Source organism: Leptonychotes weddellii, chromosome 15, assembly GCF_054177405.1.
Source record: "Leptonychotes weddellii isolate Sample4059 chromosome 15, ASM5417740v2, whole genome shotgun sequence".
Lineage (NCBI taxonomy): Eukaryota > Metazoa > Chordata > Mammalia > Carnivora > Phocidae > Leptonychotes > Leptonychotes weddellii.
In genome coordinates, this window is record NC_138383.1 from 7,384,302 (window position 1) to 7,406,343 (window position 22,042).

The 22,042-nt window shown below is 48.8% G+C and overlaps 1 protein-coding gene across 6 annotated transcripts in view; it reads left to right on the plus strand.

Moving 5' to 3' along the window:
* SLC39A11 (solute carrier family 39 member 11) overlaps positions 1 to 21,407 on the plus strand; it is a 265,991-nt gene extending 244,584 nt beyond the window's left edge. For all 6 annotated transcript variants that reach the window (XM_081804588.1, XM_081804587.1, XM_081804590.1 and 3 more), the window contains one exon: positions 1,240 to 21,407. In XM_081804588.1, coding sequence (XP_081660714.1) covers positions 1,240 to 1,631 — 392 coding nt within the window. In that variant the 3' untranslated portion in view covers positions 1,632 to 21,407. The remainder of the gene's footprint in view (positions 1 to 1,239) is intronic.
* Positions 21,408 to 22,042: the final 635 nt, after the last annotated feature.

Genomic DNA, 22,042 nt, shown 5'->3' on the forward strand with positions numbered 1-22,042 from the left:
ACACGTTCGGGTGTCCTGTCCATGACCTCTGAGTTATGACTTGCAGGTCCTTGTGTTCACTCGTGGTAGAGAGACTCTCCTTTGCATTCCTGCCCCCACATGTCTGCCATTTGCTCAAGACCCTGCTCCTTCGGGACGCCGCTCCCACAGACGCACCACTGCGGTCTGGGCCTCTGCCGCAGACCCGGGCCATTTCCTTCTGTTAGGAATGCGCACATCTGACCCAGGAGACCATGGGTAGTTGGCATCACCTCTTGGCCTCTGAAATGACACCCTTCAAATATATCCCCCAAGGGGAAGGTTTGAAAGGAAGTTTAGCTGGTTAGCTCATGAAATCCAGTGGCTGCATACCATAGTCAGCCCATGAGCATCAGAATGTCCTGCGGCACTCAGGCTGCCATTTGTCTATCTGTCTGTCTGTGTGTGTGTCCGTCTGGCTGGCTGGCCTGCTGCATCATTTCCCGTCTCTGCGTGTCTGTGTGCATCTGCTTCATTCTATCATCTGTCAAGTTGCTTCCTTGTTCCCTTCCTGCGTGGGATGTCAGGCTGCCCATACATGACCTTTTGGATTGAGAATCTGCACTTGAGTCACAAGGCCTGTCCCAACTCCAGTCTCCCTCCTCCCGCCCCCTCCCCCGTCCCCGGGGAGGGATTCTGATTGGCTGGGCCTGGCATGTGGATGGGTTCCCATAAGGCAGCATGACCAGGAGAGCAGGGTCACCTACGGTGTCATGCCGTAGGGAGAGAGAGAACACGTGACGCCTCGCACTTAGCAGCAAAGCCCTTGCCTGGAGCCTCTCATTTAATCCTCGCAAACCCCTGTGGGATAGGTACTAGGGCACAGAGAGTGTAAACAGCTCGTTTAATGCCACACAGCTCATAAGTGGACGAGTCAGCAGTGAGCCCGGCAGCCTGGCTCCCGAATCTGAGCTCCTAATCACCGCTCAATATTGTCTCTCCCTAATAAGCATTGCTAGGGCACCCCCAGTTTCATCTTTTTTATCCCTTCCTGGCCCTGTACACTGGGCACTGAGTGTCTCAGTGAGTGTTTGCCGAACGAGTGAGCGAGTAAGCGAAGGGAGGGAGGGAGGAAGAAAGAGAAGAACACAGGGTCCGTTAGGAAGTTAGGGAGGAGACCCTTCCCCAGGGTGGAAAACTTCCCCCTGCTGCTGCTTACCCAAGCACCAGTGTGCACATTTTCAAAGTACTCTCTCTTCCTGTCCCGCTCTCTTTGCTCAGACAAGAGCGAGAACGGCGAGGCCTATCAGAGGAAGAAGGCGGTGGCCACCGGCCTTGCCGAGGGCCCTGCCTCACCGGTGCCTCCTCGAGGGAACCCGGCGCAGCCTGGCAGCAGCAGCTGGAGGAGGATCACCCTGCTCATCTTGGCCATCACCATCCACAACATTCCAGGTGAGGTCCTCCCCCCACAGGGTCCGGCTACTGGCCCGGAGGGAAAGTCGCTGTCAGCTCAGCTGCCTGGCCGGAAGAGGGGCGCCGACCATCGTGATGTGGGTCCTTTTGTTGAGGGGCGCGGGGACAGAATGCAAATCTTCCTTGTCTTTATTTTTAACTTGCATTATCACTGTGGGGTGCAGCTGGTGGAAGCGCGGGATGTCTCTGGTTCGGCATAATGCCCTTTTAAAATACTGAGCTCCGTACAGTTTAGCACTGATGGTCACCTTACCTGCCTCTTTCCTGTGGGACACCGGTCTGAAATGCCCTCGCCAGTCCTATCCTTTTTAGCATGCTGCGGTAATTTGCTTTGCATCTCTGGATTTGTTTTAATTGAACAAAATGTGTTGGCGTTCTATTTCAAAATAATATTATGCTTCACTTAGAGTGACAAGAAAACACAGATACGCACAAAAAAGAATAAAGATATTCTTAAAAAAATAAATTGAGGGAACCTGAGGAACTCCTTGGGTCACATCTTGGAATTCCAGCTCAGCCACTTACTCGCTCGTGTATCTGGACAAGTTACCTGAGCTCTCTGAGCCTTGGTTTTCTCGTCTGTGAAATGGGCACAAAGCTACTACTGAGAGAAGCGGGATGTCATTTGCAAAATGAATTACATTTTATTTCGATACTTAAATGAGATGCTGTAGTGCGCATGCACACACACAGACACAGATTTTGGTGCAGTACTTGGGCCACATGAGCATTTGGAAAATGGTAACGGTAATTAGCATTAATAATGGTCCTGTTCTCCCTTCCGGCTGTGACTTCCTCAGGCTTGAGTTCTTCAACGTTCTGATCCATCACTGGTTGTGCTGGAACTCAAGTTCTAGGAATAACCTCGCTGAGGGAATGTCCCCGGGTGATACAGATATTATCTGAGCTCTTTGCACTGTTCATAATGCCAAACCCATCACCCCATTATGGGGCAGTGACTAGAGGCACGTTCTTCTCTTCGAAGCTCTTGTAGATGTTGCTCCATGACCCTCTGGCTTCAATACTGGGGGGTCTAAGGCCATGGCCAAACCGAACTTACTCCTCTCTGGGTAATTCAATATCCTTCTGCTTGTACAATGAGGACTTTTGTGTGTTTTTTTGGTCATTTTTAAAGAATGAAAATTTTGATATGTTATACATTCCAGTACATACTATACTAAACCTGTCTAGAACACTATGTTTCCAATTGCTTTTTTAAAAAGATTTTGTCCATTTAGTTATTTTAGAGAGAGAGTGCGTGAGCAGGGGGGAGAGGCAGAGGGAGAGGGACAAGCAGACTCTACGCTGAGCACAGAGCCTGATGTGGGGCTCGATCCCAGGACCCCAAGATCATGACCTGAGCCAGCTGCATAACCAACTGAGCCACCCAGGCCCTCTGTTTCCAACCAATAAAGCTCAGGTCTTCCCCTAGATGAGAAGCACAGTCCTTATTATTTGTATCCTGGTCTTGGGAATTTCTATCATATGATTGTATAGGCTGGTTTGCCCCCCAATTTTTCTTCAGCGTGTTTCTCTCATTTCCCTGTTGGCTCTTTCCCTTTGGGTCATGGGCAGACTCTCTGGTTTTTCTAAAGCTTGCTATTCAATATTCCTTGAGACCGAGTCTTATGGGGGACCCCAACACACAAAGCTGACCACAGGCAGATTTGTCCTGGTGGAAGAGTCTGACCACATTCACCCCCAGACTCTTAGCAAGCTCACTGGAAGACCTAGGGCTTGGCAGAAGACAGCTTGAAAAACCTCCACAGTTGGCTGCAACCTGTTAAATCCTACTCAGTAGAGAAGAGAAGGTACTTACCTGTCTTTTCAGTCGTAATAGTAGCGATCTTTCTGCCCCTCAAGGTTTCTCTAACCGGTTGAAAATGAATAAAGATCTGTCCATTGGGTTTCCAGTCACATAAGATGACTCTACTGGCTTGAGGTATCCCGTTGTGATTCTCTGTCTCCCTGAAGAATACGAAAGTGTTCTAAAATCCAGATTTCATAGCACAGGGCTTTGAGAAGCCAGGAATAAACTTTCCTCTGAGGAAGCCCTTCCTATCTCCCACCTGCCTCTACCCTTCTGTGTTCCCATGGACTCAACTGGGACTGTGTCCTGGCTCATTTTGACAGAAGGTTAGGGAGAATCAGAGTTCACATCTTTAAATGTTTATTGACTTCAGTGAGAGCTTGGATTAAGGCCAGAAACAAAAGTGTGTTAGCAGGAAGGTGCATGGGATGACACCAACATTTGATGATCCACAATCAGCACGAATTCAAAGGTTGCTTCTTCCCTGACAATAGGCCTTCTTCTGGATCCTTGGCATTCCCAAGTTCATGTTCAACCTGTGTCCCTATTATGGTGAATGTGGAAGTGTCTTTTGAAATGAGGGTTGAGTGGCTCGTAGGAACCTCAGCTGATTTGGCTTCATCAGAAGCCCAGTGTAACGGTCCATGACCTGGGGAGCATCTAGCTTGCTGGATCAAGAAGTTTGAGGGTAAATTTCTTCCCCAGTCTTGCCTTTTTCTGAATTGCATTTTAGTAATGAATTCTAGGTACTTGAGTTATGTCAGTCATAAAGCAGACCAAGATCCCTAGCCTCCCGTAACTAACATTATAGCAGGGGGATAGACAATGAACATAATATTAGTAAGTGGATTATATGTTATGTTTGAAGGTGGTTGGGGCTATAAAGAATGGACAAGTCCAGCAGGGCTGATGAGATGCTAAGGTGTTACAGAAAGGAGGTGCAATTTTAAATAGAGTGGTCAGGGTGGGTCTCACTGAGACCTTGCATTTGAGTTAGACATGCGGCTCTCTGGGGCAGAGTGAGTTCCAGGCAGAGGCAGCGGCCAGTGCAAGGGCCCTGAGGCAGAAGCCTGTCTGGACCCCCGAGGAGTAGCCAGGAGTCCAGCATGGAGTAGGAGTAGGGTCAGTGGGAGGGAGAGGCACAAAGTGAGGACAGAGAGGTCAGCCCTGCCCCAGGTGGAGCTCACAGGCATTGTAAGGATTTTCCTTTTTACTCTAGGAGATGGGCCACCCCAGGGTTTTGAGCAGAGAGGCATATGATCTGAATTGTGCTTCCCAAGCTTCTCTCTAGGCACTGAATTCAGACTGGACCCAGGAGCGGCGAGGGCGGCCGTGGGGAGACCGGGCAGAGGCCATGGTAGGAATGCGAGCTGCAAACAGAGGTGGCTGAGACTAGGACAGGTATGCCAGAGGCACTGACAAGGGCCCCCATCTTGGCGTCCACTCAGGGTAGAGCCGTGGGGTTTGCTGATGCAGCAGACGGGGGGTGTGGACAAAGACGGGAGCCAGGAAGAACCCCGACGTTTCGGGGCTAACCGGCTGCAAGCATGGAGTCGCCACCAGCTGGGATGGGGAAGACCCCACGGGGGCAGGTTTTAGAAGGGCACATCAACAGCTCGACTTTGGATGGTGAGGTTTGGTTGTCGGCAGACATTCGAGGGGAGACGCCGATCAGGTAGTTGCACATATGAGTTGGGAGACAGGAGCAGAGTCGGGGCGGCAGAGAGAAGTTCGGACCGGGCGTGAATTGTCGGCACGTAGGTGTCGTTGCAAGCCCTGGCGCCGACGACGTCACCAGGGTCTAACTGCAAGTAGACTAGTCTCCGAGGCCCCCCTGGGGCCCATCCCCGGAGCCTCGGGCTGCTAACTCCCGTCCAGCTTCCTGCCCTTTGATGGGAACCATATCGAGAGCTTATCTGTCGCCAGCTGACCTTTGAAAAGGTCTCTTTTTTAACGCTATCCTTTATACTTTATTAAAAATTTAACTAGAGCTTTGACGCTCCCCAAGACTCTGGGCTTGAAGATAGACTTTTCACAATGACTAAAAGGATAATTGATTTTTTGTGAAGTTTTTTTGTCTTTGCTGGTTCAGTTTTATGTGTCCTGGGGATGACATTTTGTTAATTTTTTTTTTTCTTTTTTTAATGTGGAAGTAAAAAGGAGAGCTTGTTAGCGAGTGTCCTGTCCTCTGGAGGTTTCTGGCATGTGAGGACACACACACACACACACACACACACACACACCCGGGGCAATGGGTTAACATTTAATACACGCGGTCAATGTCAGATGTGTTCTTAAACTCCTGTGGCTCACCGTCGTCCTTGAGAACCTGGGAAGAGCTGGGGATCCCCTCACACGCAGCTCACAGGCAGCTTGGGGTGTTCATGGGCCTCACGAAGACCGTCCACAGCCCTGGAGCAGGGAAGAAATCTCCACTTTCCAGAAACAAAGGCCCAGTCATGCAAGCAGCTTGAATGATTTAGGAGGAAACCGTCATGGCTGATGTAGACCATCAGACGCAAGCCCCTCCGGCGTGTGTGGGAGACACAGAATCTCCGCAGGTGGAGATGCTGTTCCCCCACATTCCACGTCGCTTCTCTGGCTTGGCCTGTGTGCATCGGCGGGTTGGGGCGCTCGAGTCCTTTGGAACATGGTATCCTGAGGAAAGGACGTGTTTTCTGCGAAAGCAACTCTGTGGCCTTTGGAGCATTGTCTCTTAAAGTGATTTCCATGCAGTTATCATTCAGGCTCAAGGGCTCTGAGCCTTCCAGAGGTTCCCGGGCCTTTGGAAAACAAGCTCCCTCTCTGGGTCTGAGTGGAATTAAAAATCAGCTAGCAATTCAGTTCCTACTAATCTCTTTTCATGAGTGGCTTATGGTCTCTACAGTGCACTATAGCATTGCTTTGTATGCCGGAAAGTTAAATTGAGAGCTTAAAGGGATCTTCCAGAGGTTATCTCCTTCAAACACTATTCCATTTGGTGATCCAGGGCGCGTGTGTGCACGCACGCATGTGTTAAATTATGGCTATGATTCCTTTCAGCCCTGGCATTGGAGGAGTCTGTGAAAAATAATACAGACAGTACAATATTCTTTTCATGTATTTTACAGTGTTAATCATCCCTTCCTTTGTGATGCCGTGCTGTATCCTGCGTCTGCGTCTGTCGTGATCTTCTCAGGCTGAATGGTGTCTCCCCTCCCCCGATTGGTGGAGTTGCTTGCAGGAAGCTCCATGCCGGCTGCCTTTTAGGAGCTCGCATATTACATGTTGGAGCTCAGGATCTATTCGAGCATGTGGAATGACCGGTGCACTTGGTACCTAGACTCCATCCTAGCAGGAGGGGGGTGTCATTCGAAAGCAGGGGTCCCAGTTCTCCTTCTCCCTTGGCCAACCAGACGGGCTAAGGGACGGCATTCAACTCCTATGGGTCTCCGGGGCTTTCCTTTGCATTCGAAATTTATTTATTAATCCATAGAGGAGGCGAGCTGAGTCCTATGCTTTTTATTGTCCTCTCATTAGAATCGAGAGTCAAGTTCACTTTGCTGGTTGCTGCCATGACCTAGAGCGAGCTAGGGTCATTGCCTATGTCTCCAGAACAGCATGACAGTTGATTTTAATTATTTGGCTTGTCTTCATTGATGGTTCCTATTAGGCTACGTTTCGTGGCTTTACATGAAATGCTTGAAATTTTAATCAGAAGGGCTTTTTTTTTACCCCCCCCCAAGGAACAACACCCCACAAATTCACACACTAAAATATCGACAGTGGTTGGTTATTCCTGGGACTGTGGCTGATTGCTATTTTCTTCATGTTTTTGTGAGATTTAGCAACTTATCTATCATGAATGACTCATAGGATAAAAATGGTTTTGGGAAGGAGAACCTCCAACACCTAACCACCTCAACATCCCTAACCCCCAAAACACACACAAAAAAGGGTGTTACAAAAAAAGTAACAGTTATCCCTTTATGCCTGAGATAATCTTACTGAGGTTGTTTTAATGACAGGTTGGGAACAAAATGGAGGATTTTATTAGCTTCTGGTGGCTGCTGTAGCCAATGGTCACAAACGGAATGGCTTAAAACAACCCAAACCTATTCTTTCCCTGTTCTGGGGGCCAGAAGTCCGACATCGGTTTTCCTGGGCTAAAGTCACAGAGCTGGGAGGGCCATGCTCCCTCTCGTGGGGACAGTCTGTTCTTGCCTCTTCCAGCTTCCAGAGGCTGCTGGCCCCCTGGCCTTGTGGCCACACCTGACTCCAGTCTTGGCCTCCGTGGGCACATTGCTTTCTCTTCTGTGTCTATTCTGTTTCCCTCCTTTTTTTTTTTTTTTTAAGATTTATTTATTTGAGAGAGAGGGAGAGTGAATGCATGAGCAGGGGTGCGGAAAGGGGCAGAGGGAGAGGGAGAAGGAGAGAAGCAGACTCCCCAGGACAGTCCTGTCTGCAAAGTCTCCTTCGTCACGAAAGGCGGCATTCACACGTCCCGGGGCTTGTTGGTGGCACGAGCCTGGGCATCCACTTTCCCCTCGCATCCTCTCCCCCTGCAAGGGCAGCTTTGGAGGTGCAGTGCTTAGAGCTTGCAGGGAGGAGCCAGGAGCTAGAAAGGACAGCCTTCTGAGTCCGTTTTCCTGGGACCAAGACCGGATAGAAAATTCTATCATTAGATAGGGACCTTTCCAGTGAAATCACTGAAGCAACAGCCTCTCCTTCACATTGTTCTGCTTCCAGAAAACTGGAGGAGTGTTTTGCACAGCCAGAGACCCAGGCTCAGGTCACGAGTGCGGGGAGCACCACTCAAGGCCACAACTCATCGGTGGTAGCAGGAGCAACTGCTAATGTTGGAGGCTGCCACTCACCGGGGCCTTAAGTGCCCTGCGTATATGAGTTAGATATTTATACCCTGTTTTACATTTTAGAAACTGAGACCCAGGGAGGCTGAAGAGGAGGCTCGAGGTTGCGTGAGCAGGCACAGAAAGAGCTTGACTCATGCTCCGTCCCTCCGTTGCTTCCAGCCCACCCCTCGCTATAGTGAGCTATGCTTCCGTCCTTCTGGCGGACCACAGCGCTTTCCAGAGCCAGTTACAGAGACGTTCAGGAAATGCTTCTCCTTTTTTTGAAGCTTGCCACGTTAAGTGTTAATGTCTGCAGCACCACTCTGGAGTGTTGGTGCGATCATCACTCCAGATGCCGCGGCTCAGTTCAGCAGGGAGGTTTCGGCAGCGGGGGCAACGTGAACCTCCTCAGTGGGTGCCCTGCGGAGGCGTGTGCAATGAGCCCCCCGCAGCCCCCACAAGGCCCCCCACGCACCGGCCGTCACCACCACCGCCAAACGAGGACCATCCAGGACCCGGGCAGATTGTTAGCCTTTTCACATGTCAAGGAGGGTGATGTGGGGAGAGGGAACAAGCCCAGGAGTTAGGAACAGAAAGGCCAAGGGCGTGGATCCTGGAGCCACCCCCTGCTTTCGGAGCTGGGTGACCTTAGGTAGGACTCTGGCAGTTTCAGTGTTCTTGGCTGTAAAGTGGAGATAATACCCATCTTGCGGTTCAGCGTTAAATGAAACGAACAGTGCCAGCCACCAGCAGGGCTACTCACCGTGTCCCCTGCTGTGACGCGTTTATCTCGGGGGCTAGAACACGGTACAGCCGGGAAGATGGTAACTCCCTCACACCTCGTCCTCCTCCCTCCTACTTTGCCTTCACTTTGCTCTGATCCTGAAAGATGGTTTGGTGCTGGCCTTGGTGGTCTCCCAACGGAACGTCTCCAGCCACTTTAATTTCTATCTCCAGCAGGTTACATTTGGAGAGGCTTCTCCTTTACCCCGGGAGTTTGGAAACACTGTAATATTCTCCTCTAATTATCTGTGTCTCAGTGGGAAGCCTGACGCTGTCATTAGCTCAGGCTCCTGTCTGGGATGACATTTTGCTCAGCATATTGTGTCCCTGGGTGTGCTCTGTATCAGAAGCTGGTAGCATGCTCCCCAATTACGCTGTTCGGTTCGAGCATGAGAACTGGCACAAACGCCCCGAGGGCGAAATCGTAGCTCTGGGATTCCTGCAGGATCCAGTGCACCCCCACCCCCACCTCCGTAAAGCAACGGGGCAACTTTCAGATGGGCCGGCAGCTCCTGCCACCGGCTACAGACCCATCCCCGTGCCCTACCGACTGGCCTTCGGGTCTCGTGAGCTGTGTCCTCAAGCTGCGTGGGGACTGGGGTGGAAATCCAGACTCATTTCCACATCGATTAGATTATGTCATCCTCCTACCTATTATGTAAATGAAAGGAGAAAATTAAGGCAAGAGAATTTGAACATATTTTTGTATTAAGACTCGAAGTTTCCGGTAAATTCCAGTTGTCTTTCTCCTCTGGCCAGGCAGATATCTGCTAGAACGTGGTTTTGCGAGGTCCTTCTGGACCTGCACTGCCCAATACTGTGGTAGCCGGCTAGGTAGCTAGCAGGACAGACAAGCAGAGGCTCTGGAGTCAGAAAGGCTTAGATCCCAGAGCCACCAAATGCTCTACTATTTATTGATCAGATTTGAACAAAATGCAAAATTTAGAGCCTCAGTCATACCTAGCCACATGTCAGGTGCTGAGTAGCCAGCCATATGCAGCTAGTGGCTACCATATTGGATATCACAGGTACAGAACAATTCCATCACCACAGGAAGTTCTATGGGATGGCACAGCTCTAGATCCTTGGCAAAAAGAAAAAAGAAAAAATGCAACTCTACATATTATCTAGAGCCTACCCAAGCTTGCCTTGGGCTGAGTTCTATTTAGGAGAGGCATTCTGTTTGCCCAGACAGGTGTTCTTAGCCATGGGGTGTATCAAACATAGATTATGAATAAAATGCCTTAAATTTCAAAATTCGAAAATAATTAATTTTTTCACTAAATTAAGGGTGGCACGGAGTCACCGCTGTGGTGCCATCATCTTGTTCCCATTGGTTCTGACCTGGCTTCTTGTCTCTTGAATGGGGGACAGCACGGGGTGGGGGGTGGCTTGTGTAAGAACATCACAGCGAGCTTGTCACCACCTCTGATGTCAGGGGAAATGGAAAGAGCTGCTCCAAGGATGGGCTTGTCATCCTCTCATCTGGGTGACACACACCCATCCCCCGAGCAAGGCAGCCCATTGGTTCTTGCCAGCTTAGCCCTCTCCCAGAACACCTTCTCCTGCCTCAAATCGAGTTTCAAAGGAAGGACATTAACTGTCACGTGAAAATCACCCCAGCATTTATTGTCATTTTTTTCCTTCTTTTCTCTTTTCCTTTTTTTTTTTTTTTGCTGGGGACAATGCCCAGTTCATCCCCCAGTGCTCCCAAATAGGATATTTATTGTAGGATGATGCACTCCCTGAGAAAGCTTCGCCTTCCTCACGGACACGACATTCATAATTGATTGTGTGTGACATTTCTTTTCTCCCTTGGCTGCCAAGAAGCCGCTGTGATGTGAATGAAGTGCATTCTCGTGGTCTCATCATCTGAGTTCTTATCTCCCTTTACAACCTATTGTACTGTACTTTAATCCATTTCAAAAGGAGGGACGTGATTCATTAATTGGCACACGCAATTTTATTCCTTTTTGTCCCCGGTTTTCTTTGTGTCCTGGGCACAGATTTGATTTCTAATCCCGATACCCCGGCCTGAAAAATGCTTTCCTCTGGTTATAACGGAGACTGGGGACCCGGTGAGGGCGACAGAGTCATCTGTTTATAATGTTCAGCCAAACAATCGACCCATACTCTCCGTGGGGGAAGCCGCTAGATCCCCCGCGTCCAGTAGAAATACGGGGCAAGCCACAGATCTTTGGTCAGCTTTCCAGTGGCCATGTTTAAAAAAAAAATAAAAGTAAAAGCAAGTGAAACTAATTTTTAAAATCTACCTTCTTGAACCGAAAATAGTCAAAATAGTATTATTTCAACATAGAATCAATATAAAAAATTGAGACACTGTACATTTTTTTTTTCTCACGCTAAGTCTTTGAAATCCAATGTATATTTTACACTCTGGCACATCTCAATTTGGATGCTAAATTTTTAATGGTTCAAGCGAAATGTAGTCCCACCAAAACAAAGCTGTGCGTAGTGGAGGAAAAAAAAAAATATTTTCTACTTCTTCAGTTTTTAAATTCAAACTTAAATTAATTAAAACGAAATAAGAGTCTCCCATTTTCTCCGTCCCGCCAGCCAAATTCCAGGTGCTTCACGGCCACAGATAGCTGGTGGCTGCCACATCAGATGGCACAGGTCTCAATGCTCCGAGAGATCCAAAAAAAAAAAAAAAAGGAATGAAAAACAGCCCCTTGCCTTGAAAGAGCTTCCAGTCTGACAGAGGAGATAAAGTTTATAGGGGCACGTATTATAATGCAGTGCAGAATGAATCCATCCTCACGGGAAGTCAAAACAAGGGGAAGGCCCCAGGCCAAGGGTGTCATTTCTTTCGGCTCCGTGCGTTTTAAACAATAATATTTACTGCCCTCAGACTTGGGATTGAACCCAGGCCCCGGAGGACTGACAGGCTGCCAGTAATTCTACCCCCAGACACAGTAGAGGGGATGCGGGAGGCAGCAGGAATGTCGTGCTCAGCCGCCTGCCCTCGGGAAGGGTCAAGGCCACCGGCTTGATAGGCGGCCCTTCGTTCTCTATCTTTCTGCGAGTTAAGGGGCAAGTAGGAGGTATCTGGAACCACAAGCACTGACCCACCTGCAGGGGGCCGTGCAGATCAGTCTGCGTCGGGAGGCATGTTTTCCTCCAGAACTTCATCCCTGCGGCTCAGTTCAGCAGGGCAGCCCCACCCTAGGCCAAGGCTGCACAGCGAAACCCCTTCAGACCTTTCCTCTCCCTGGAGAGGCCACACCTACGACAGTTCCCACTGCAAACTGGCCCCCAGCTCAGAGATGTTGTTATGTGCAGAGTCTCACGTGATCCGTGTTGGCTTTACCCCCAGAGCTTGACTTGTCTTGGCTTCCCCGTAAAGAGGATTGCAGCTTTTCTAAAACTTTGGTTTATGAAAACACCCTGAGCCTTTGCCTGCACGATGGTCCTCGGGGGGGAACGTCTCACCAGCTGATGAGTCCCTGTCCCCCGAAGAGACGGCCTCATTTGTTCAGAAGACGTAGCAGAAAGAACAGGTTTAATCAGGTGATCATTTTGGAGGTGCAGACTTTGTAATAGTCCCAGCTCATCCGTATTTATATATGCTAATTTTAGGGCATATTAATTATGTATTTAATAAGTCTCTGTTTATTCTATTTTGTTTCCATTCCCTTGATAGCTGTTATGGTGTGGAGTTGAAAATAATTAAAGTGTTACTTGTGTTCTGCAAATAACAATTATCCAAGGATGAATTCTGAAATCAAAATCCTGTTCTCTTTCCCTTTCTGTCATTAAGTGAGTGAAATGATACCTAAATGCACTTGCAGGTCCGTGCCACGTTCCTCGCTCAGTTGGAGGGTAATTACTCCCTTTTCCGGGTGGATGACCTGCCTGAAACAGCTCCCGAGGCCTTGGGCCCCTCTCTTCTTATTGGCCTGGAGACACACACTCAGGGGCGGTGAGCTCGGTATGGGGCTGTGGGAGAGGACAGGAGGAGGGAGGCTGTTCTCCACAGAACACATGAGGAGGGAAGTTGGCGAGTTCCGTCTGTAGGAAGCCCCCCGGGTCGGGGGAGGGCTGTGTTGGACCCAAGCTTCCTCCAACACCTGGATTTCCAAGCCACGTCAAACTACCCATGCTACCGTGGCTCAGCCCCTTGGAGAATAGGCAACCCCACGGCCTGTGTTTTTTGAATATTACCTGCCCAAAGGGTGGCACCACGGCCTCATGCAGGGTCTCATCCTGGTCAGTCACAATTCTGCCTGCTCATGCAGTGGTTGGTAGCTTCTGGGAGTAGACGTTGGGCCCCATTTCCTTTTGTCTTGGATTTTGTGCCTCATTCCGCCGTCCTGCCAATTGCCAGCACATTAGTAACTCTTCCTGCCCCTAATCTCTTTCTTCCCCTACTACTTCTTCTTTTTCCTAATCCCGGGAGTGGCCCCAAACTGTCAATCTTTGCAGCCCATCCCCAGGGCTTAAGCCCCGCCATCAGCTTTGTAGAGCACGGATCCCTCCACTTTAGCCAAGTAGCTATTGGAAGTGGAACTCACATGAGCGCTCAAAAAGGAATTCATTGCCCCTTTTAGTCAGTAATTCCACTCAAGGGAAAATGCACAAGGAGAGGAGTCTCAAACAGATCCGCCTTGCTGATGCGCTACCGAAAAAATTTAATTAGAAAATAACTCAAAGCTCATGGAATTTGGGATGTGGAAACTGCCTTTGAATGATAGCAATTGAGGCTAGCCAAACTCTCCCTTACGACCAGTAAACAAGAACTAGGACTCAGATTCTGTAGTTTTTACCTTGTTTTGAAAATAACCGTGTGGTTGTGCTTTAGCAAGTTGTGATTTCCAGATCTGTGAGGGAGAATGAATCATTCTAGCCCCACCTCCCTGCCTCACAGGTGATACGAGGATAAACTCGGGTCTTGGACATGAGCCTGCCGGAGGAGTAAAGGGACCAGAGAGACAGCAGTTTCCCTGATACAGCGGTTAAAAGCAGTGTTAGTCCACACTTTCTCCTCCCAAATCCCCAGTTCCTTTCAGCCGCAGAGCTATGCACTCATCTTCTCTCGCTCTGATTCAAGTTCAGAGCTGTCATTTCCAGGGATGTTCATTTGCTCCTCTTCTATGTATTCTCAGAAATCCTTCCCGGCACGGAGATGTTAGGGAAGAGGTAGGGGCGTGCTGGTGGGAAAAAAAAAGAAAAAAAAAAAAATCCCTGACTCCTGTTTTCAGACAGTCTTTTCAAGTGTCAGTCCAGCAACAGAGGCATATTCTCTCATCCGCTTTTAATCAAACGCTTTTCTCCAGCAAAGCCATTCGTTTACAAGATCAGCAAGTCACAGAGGCATCTTAGCTTTCCTTCCTGGGCCCTGGTCTCAAGGGGCAGCCTCCCCTTCATAGTTGGGCCGTGCAGGGCTTTCCTGTCGGGAGTGGGGTACGTGATGAACTGAGCCACGGACCCCTCCAGAGGACAGAGGGAAAAGCCAGGGGGAGGAGAGTAGAGAGGTGGAATGTTAAGACACTAAGGGCGTGGGGGGGGATACTGGGTTGCATGTGGGGTTTGGTGAGAGTATCTGGGGCCGTGCACCTCTCCATGCTATTTGGGCTGTGCCCCATAAGGGACATGCTCTGCCCTGGTTTGCTTGGTTTCTGGGGGTTCAGGATAAGCTCTGGGTTTTACCTCCCTGTCATTCTAAAGAGTGCCCTGTTGCTTAGAGACCTGGGATGGTGCCTGGAGTGAAGATAAGGTTGTCAAGGAAACCAAGCCACAAATTCCCTTGTTTTTCTCCAACTTGGTGGACAGAAGAGTGAAGGATTTTTGCTCTGACAACTGGAAGAAAAGTATCTTCTTTTCTGTGTGTGTTTTAGACAAATATCAATTTGTTGTTTAAGACACAGCCGAGTTAGTACCTGAGTTGACAAACAGGCTTGAGTTTTGCATTGTTTTGTTTTGTTTTGTTTAAAGATTTTATTTATTTATTTGACAGAGAGAGAGATCACAAGTAGGCAGACAGGCAGGCAGAGGGAGAGGGAGAAGCAGGCTCCCTGCTGAGCACAGAGCCCGATGTGGGGCTCGATCCCAGGACCCTGGGATCATGACCTGAGCCGAAGGCAGATGCTTAACCATCTGAGCCACCCAGGCATCCCTGCATTGTTTTTTTGTTGTTGTTTGTTTTGTTTTTGTTTTGTTTTGTTTTCCATCAGTGAGTGCTTTTTATTTTTTTAAGTAGGCTCCATGCCCAGCGTGGAGCCGAGCACGGGGCTTGAACTCAGGACCCCGAGATCAAGATCTGAGCTGAGATCAAGAGTCAGACGCTGAAGCGACTGAGCCGCCCAGGCACCCCAGTGAGTGCTTTCTGATAGAGACAGAATTCAGCAGTCATTTTAATGGTTTGGGTTTTTTTCCAGATGTGTGGACGCTGGGACCCAATCCCTCTCTATTACACAACTGAGCTCTTTTGAATTCTGAGTTTTCATTTTTTGCTCCAACTTTTCTCTTTGTGTGGCATTGCGATGATCTTTCTGGAAATTCGCAGCAGCAGTGACCCCCTTTCTATCCTTCATCTCTGAATTATTTGCATGTTTCACATGGCAGGGATCAATAAATCCAGACATTTTCCTCTCAACTCTGGTGTTCATGATTCAGAAAAAAATTCCTTTTGGGTGTCATCCTCAAGGGATCCCTTGTCGAAGCCACAGAAGTTCACGTCTGCTCTATGCTCTCGTGTCCGTGGATGGCAGAGTTGGAGGGTCCACACGGTGGTGCCCCAAATGCCCCCTCCCCTTTGGGAAGTTCCGGGCTAGGTAAAGGTTCTTCATTTATATGTGATGGCAATTTTAGCTCCTGCTGGGAGCTTGGAGAATCACCTGTGTGTGTGTGTGTCTCCCCTAACCTTCTGTAGACTTACACCTTTTCCGCCTTGTTAAGAAATGCATCCTTGGCCTCTCTCCTTTTCTCCCCACCTCCTGCCTGTGTATTCCTCTGGAGCAGTAATACAGGTTTTCTGAGCCCCTCTGATCTGTTTCTTTGTGCCATCCCCTGACCTCACACAGAACTTCTGGGTCATTCGGTGACCTTCCTTAACACACTCAGTCCTGCCCCTTTCTTGAGTTCTCGGAACTGCTTCAGCCCTCTCTGCAGACATGGGAGGGTCACTCAGGCCAAGTGAGGGGGGTGAAAACACAGCCAGGGGCAGAGAGGAGGCACCGGTTAACTCCATGTCGGGGGTGTGAGTACTGTGGGGAGCTGGGGAGGAAGGGCAGACTAGGGCAGTCAGACAGTAGAAGATGCATAGAATTTTGATGAATAGAAAGGGGAGAGAGAGGAGGGGCCTGGGTCTCTCTGGAACCTCAACGTGGCTTGTTCTTCGCTAAAATACCCCTCCAGTGGTAACACACTGTTTTGTCCTGACCTCCAATGGGGGGCTGAGGCTGAGTCTTTTTTCAGGTTTTTCCCATGATCCCCTTCTCCCATCCAGTGTCCCAGTGCTTCTGCATTCACACACCAGCCCTAGCAAACATCCTGCTCGGGGAACCCCGTGATCTGATCTCTCTGGAGACTACCATAGCCCCGCCCTCCTCTGCCCCCTTCCTTCCTTCTGTACCCGCATATCTGGCCCACCTTTTCACCTGGCTTTAGATTTCTAGATTCTCCGAATCCAGACAGACATTTGCAGACAGTGGCTCACCTTACTCATGACTGGGGTTGGTTTTGTTCCCATCTGAAATGGGGAAGAGCCTTGTACAGTCCCTGGTGAGCAGGGAGCTGGGATAGGGGAGGAAGACATGCAGAGCTGAGAGGGACCCAGGGCTGCTGAGCAAATCATCACAAGCCGGGGGGCTTAAAGAACAGATTCTCACAGTTCTGGAGGCTAGAAATCCAAAATCAAGGTGTCCGCAGGGTTGGCTCCTTCTGAGGGCCCCAAGGGAGGGATCCGTCCAGGCCTCTCTCCTGGGCTTGCAGATGATTGTCTTGTCCCTGTGGCCCTTCTCGTCCTCCCTCTGTGCATGTCTGTTACAGAAGGACACCAGTCATGTTGGGTTAGGGGCCCACCCACTGCATTATGACCTCATCTTAAGGAATTACATCTACAACAACCGTATTTCCAAACAAGGTCACATTCTGAGGTCACATTCAACATATGAATTTGGGGGGGCGGGGACATGATTCCACCCATAACATCCTCCTTTCAAGAAGACCAGACAAAAATGTCTAACCTGCCTCTCCAAAACTTGTAATGTGAACAGAAGCCAAATATAATCTAATTAATCACTCAGAGCAGCCTGTCGGTGGCATTTCAGTCTGTAGCTGACACGAAGCTGGGAGGGACAGGTAATTTGTGGGATGATTAAATCATTAAACCAAAACATCTCCACATGCTGGAATTCTGATGTGCTCTAACAAGGTGCAAATGAACAGAAACAGGGACCTAAGTACAGTCCCGAAATTAGATCTCCCCCCACCCTGCAAACGGGTGATAAAAGTGTATTCAGGAGGAGGAAAATGAATCTGGGTTCTAGTTCAATAAGGAGCTTCATCATCCATTCGGTCACATCTTGATCGAGATGTTTGCTGCTCACCTTTTTTCTGCGAGGTTTGAGATAGCCTTGGGAGTCTAAGTCAACCAGGTGAAGTCGTTCCTCCCAGGATTCATGCTATGCCTGCCATCACTTGGACAAGGGGAAGCACAAGGAGGGACACCCTCCTCTGAGAACCCAAGAATAGAAGAGAGCCCCCACATCCTTGGACTTGCCAATGAGTATCCCCCTACCATGCCGGGCTGGAAACTAAGATGGGAGCAGTGATGAAGATCACTGGACCTTTTAGACCAGAGCGAAGAAGATGGGGTTGGTGCTGGCTACCTGAGGTCTTGGGAGGACCACCATGGGGGGCATGTTCTGTCCTCGCTCCCAAGCTGGAAGTAGAATGAAGGAGTGAAAAGTATAGGGGAACAGATGTTAGCACAGCACAAGGAATAACTTTTTCACAGAACTGTCCAGAGATGAAATATTCGGATTTATCTTGGGAGGTAGTGATGTTGTAATAGCCAGCATCATGGAGCACTTACGTGCTCTTAACACTTTCCGGGGAAGGAGACCCTGGGGATCTGCCCTCGTCAGCCATTCCTCCATCTGATATAATACAGCCTCCTTCAAGAACCCCTGAAGTCAGAAAATGCTCACGATCAAGCTAATTGCTTTCTTTCCCAGACCACAGAGTTTGGAAGGAACTAGTTCCTTGTTCATTAGTGGATTCGAAGTAAATTTTTCTTTTGGAAAAAGAACTCTCTTCTTGCTATCTCTCCACGTTAGCTTGGGCTGGGCTGAGGTGTATGAAATCTAATCTCCTACCAGGAAACAATTATTTATTTGAACGCTTCCTCCAAATCCATTAGGCACTCGGGAGCGTTAGCTCGGAATGAGGTATCTCATAGCTGTGCTCTGAGAAAACACAGGGTTTGTTCTAATTCACACAAGCCCTTCTTCCACGTGTGGCCAGCAGTGGGTGAGAGGATTAGGAGGGCCCCCAGCCGTGATTGACAGATGCCTCTACAGATCTGGATTACCCTATCCACTAGCTTGGAACATGTTCTCTGACCCCCATTGCTTTCCTTAAAATGCTAACTTTGTGTCCGTGGATAATTTGCAAATGCTCTTCAAGTGACTGCCACTGGCTTTTCAAATGTTTTGTTCCTTCTAATTAAGAAAGGGAATTGGATGTACTCTTGCCTGGCTAATTTTTTTTTTTCTTCCCAGGCATGGGATGGGGGTGGAAAGGAAGAGCAAAAAAAATTGCTAAGAGGCGCCTGGGTGGCTCAGTCAGTTAAGTGTCTGCCTTCGGCTCAGGTCATGAGCCGGGGGTCCTGGGATTGAGCCCCACGTCGGGCTCCCTGCTCAGCGGGGAGTCTGCTTCTCCCTGTCCCTCTGTCCTGCTCATGCTTTCTCTCTCTCTCTCAAATAAATAAATAAAATCTTTTTTAAAAAAAGAAATAGCTAAGAGATGTTTAAGAAAAGAAGTCTGATGCCCCTAGTGATCAAAGCTGTGTCTGGGAGTTCATTCCTATGAGAGAGGCATAGGGATCCCCAAGTTCAAGTCCAGTCTGAGGAGCGCATTCAGGGAGACAGGAATACACTCTGCAGCTGGGTACCCGCCTCCAGGCATGTCTCTCGGCCCATGGAAATGTGGGCAGATGACTCTGAATGGAGCATGCAGGATTCGAAGACCAACATGTAGAACCTCACTACGGCTCTCTGCCTTTCCAGCTGGGATAAGGGGTCAGCTGCATATACAGAAAACCTGAAGCAACAGCATCTGCTCTCATTTAGAAATCCAGAGACAGGCAGTTCATCATAGGATGACAACTATAAAATGCATTTAGAGACGCAGGCCCCTTTTCATTCTCTGCTTTGCATATGGCTTCGGTCTTGAGTTACCTCATAGTCAAGGTCACCATTGGAACTCCAGTCATCCCTGCCCCCCTTCAGGTAGTACAGAGGACAACTTCAAACTCTTGCTTTGCCTTCTGGAAAGTTCTAGTTCACAGTGTTCCCCTGCTGAGGAAAGGGGAGAATGGATATTGGAAGGCAGGAGCAGTCTCTGTCCTGCCCAGACAGTGGTCCCTTGGAGAGTCTTGGAACCAGTGGTGTGCCTGAGTGACCTCGTGTTAAGGGGTCCCCATTCAAGAGCACTCCTTGCAGAAGCAGCAAAATGGTGGTTAAGAGCCCACCTGAGTTTGAGCCTGGCTCACCGGCTCACTGCAGTCTTTGGGCAAGTTATTAAACTTTTTTGAGCCTCTGAATTTCCCTCTGCATAAAACGGAGCAATTACCCATGCCTCCCGATGTTCCTGTGGCCAGTAGTCTGTGTTCCAAAGCGGACAGGTCACCCTGTCATTGTTAATTTAGTGCTCTTACCATCGCCTCCTTGTGGGCTAATTGCATCCCTGCAGTCCTCCCTGGGCTGCACTTCTCTCATACATTCCTTCTAGAACCTTCTGAGTTTGTAGGGCGAAATCACAGAACGGCTTTGTAGTGTGTCTGTCACTGTCAATCTAACTGCTCTAATGGTTCTCCCTTCCTGCCCCTGGATGATTTTACGGGCAGACATCTAAATGTTCCAGCACATTCCAGGAGGTGGATGAGCACTTTTGATTATCCTGTTTGATGCTGATGAGTCAGTCCGGTAACTTCAGTCTCTCATTCAGTATAACAAATGTCTCTCCACTCATAGCTTCTCATCTGATTAGCCTTGGAAGCCTGCCGTGGGTCAGAGGTGGGTAGTCTGTCTTTTCCTTGGTTTGTTACCTTTACCCTGCTCATCTTGCTGGGGGTGGCTCAGCCATGCCAAGGAATTGGAGGAAGAGGGAAAGAAGAGGCGGTGATGGGTTATATAGAGTTGGTGGTGGTGCCAAAAGGTCTCCCCTAAAGATTACAGTTGTAATTTAGTGTTGCACCCTCAAAGTGGCAGATTCTCAAGCGTGGACCCTTTGTCTCGTGGGGTCCTAATTTTGAGGGCTCTTCCAAGCCTCCAATGGGACATCTACTCGTATAGATAGGGTACCCTGTGGTTGACCACTTACAAGTTCCCTCTCCTCCCCTGGTGGTCCTCTCTGCACAAATTCCACTAGAAATTCCACTTGTCCTTGTAGGTGGACCTCTGAGGGGAGAACCTTTACACGTTGTATCTGGTCACCTTCCCAAATGTCAGGTTGGCCCTTTGCCCTTTGGAAATGCAGGCTGCTTCCAGAGTAGCCCTCTCTCCTCAGTCAGCCACTGGAATTCTCCCAGCCACCTTCTCCCCCTTGGGACTCTTCCAGGAGATGGTCAGAGAGCACTTCTATAGGGAAACATGCCAAGGTTGGCAAGTTTATTTCTTGGAGTGGCCTTTTACTTGGCTTGAGTGCAGAGAAGTTCCCTCATCCTCGGGACACACTCTGATAGCTCTCTCCGGGGGGTCCTTGATACCGTTGTCCTCCTTACGTCCCCCACTTTCCATGGGGCCATTGGGAGCAGCACCATTTTGGAGGGACGATTCCCCTTTAAGACCCACATAGAGTATCAGGCACCTCTGTGTAGATCAGCACTGTCCAATAGAACTTTCTATGATGATGGAAGTATTCAGTGTATGCATGGTCCCATGTGGTAACCACTAGCTACCATATTGGATATGCAGATATGTAATCTTGTTACATTTTAATTAATTTAAATTTAAATAGCCACATGTGGCTACTGCATCAGACAACAGTTTTAGAATGAGAAGGTAATGCCAGCTATTTTTCTTAGCAATGGTTCTGAGACTAGGTAAGTCCCAATTAGATACGTTATTCTGCTCTTTCTAGAAAGTCATCCTCAAAGTCTCTCCCAACCATAAATAAGTAGCACTGTCAGTGAGAAGTTTTAAATGTTGGTTCCCAAAGCCACATTGTTAGGGAGATTGACTTTAGTCTTTGTTACTGGGGAGTGGGTGTCTTTCTTTGAGCCTCCCTCTGCCCCACTCTGCCCTGACTGGAGGCATTTTACTCTTTTGAGCGTGAAGACGGACATCTTAGCTCTGGTGTATCTTTTGACCATCTACTAAAAAGAAGCTCATTATTTTCCTGAAAGAATTACTCCCAGCGGTGCCATAATGGGGTTTGGCTGAGTACTCTGCTTCTGCTTTTCTCCCCAGGGAGTGCTTGGTAGATCGGAGGCTGCCAAGGGTTGCCCAGGATTCTGGTGGCATCCATGATCACAGGGAAGGACAGAACTAGTTCCAGAGTTTGATACTTGAATGCAGTTGACCTTAGTTCAGGTCCAGCATATGATGAAGAACAATGCTTGTTTGACCATATTAATCTAGTATAGTCTACAGTAGCAAAAATTAAGATTATGATTCTCAGTGTGCAGTAGCTCTATTTATTCTAGAGGAAATAGATGTCTTATGAGACCCCAAAAATCTAGTTTTTTTTAGAGTACTTTAAAATGAATTAAGTTTTACTAATTCAAAGGATAACCTAAGGTCCCACAAGGGATCAGGAAAGAGTTCTGGGTCAGTTAGGATTCTTTAGTAGCCGGCAACAGAGGCCAACTCTGGCCAGCGTAATCACATCAAGGAGATTATCAGAAGTATAAGGAGTAACTCAGACAGTCAGAGGGAAAGTGCAATAGCCAAGCCTTGGAAGACCATAGTGAGGCATCCCAAGATTTGCAATGATAGAG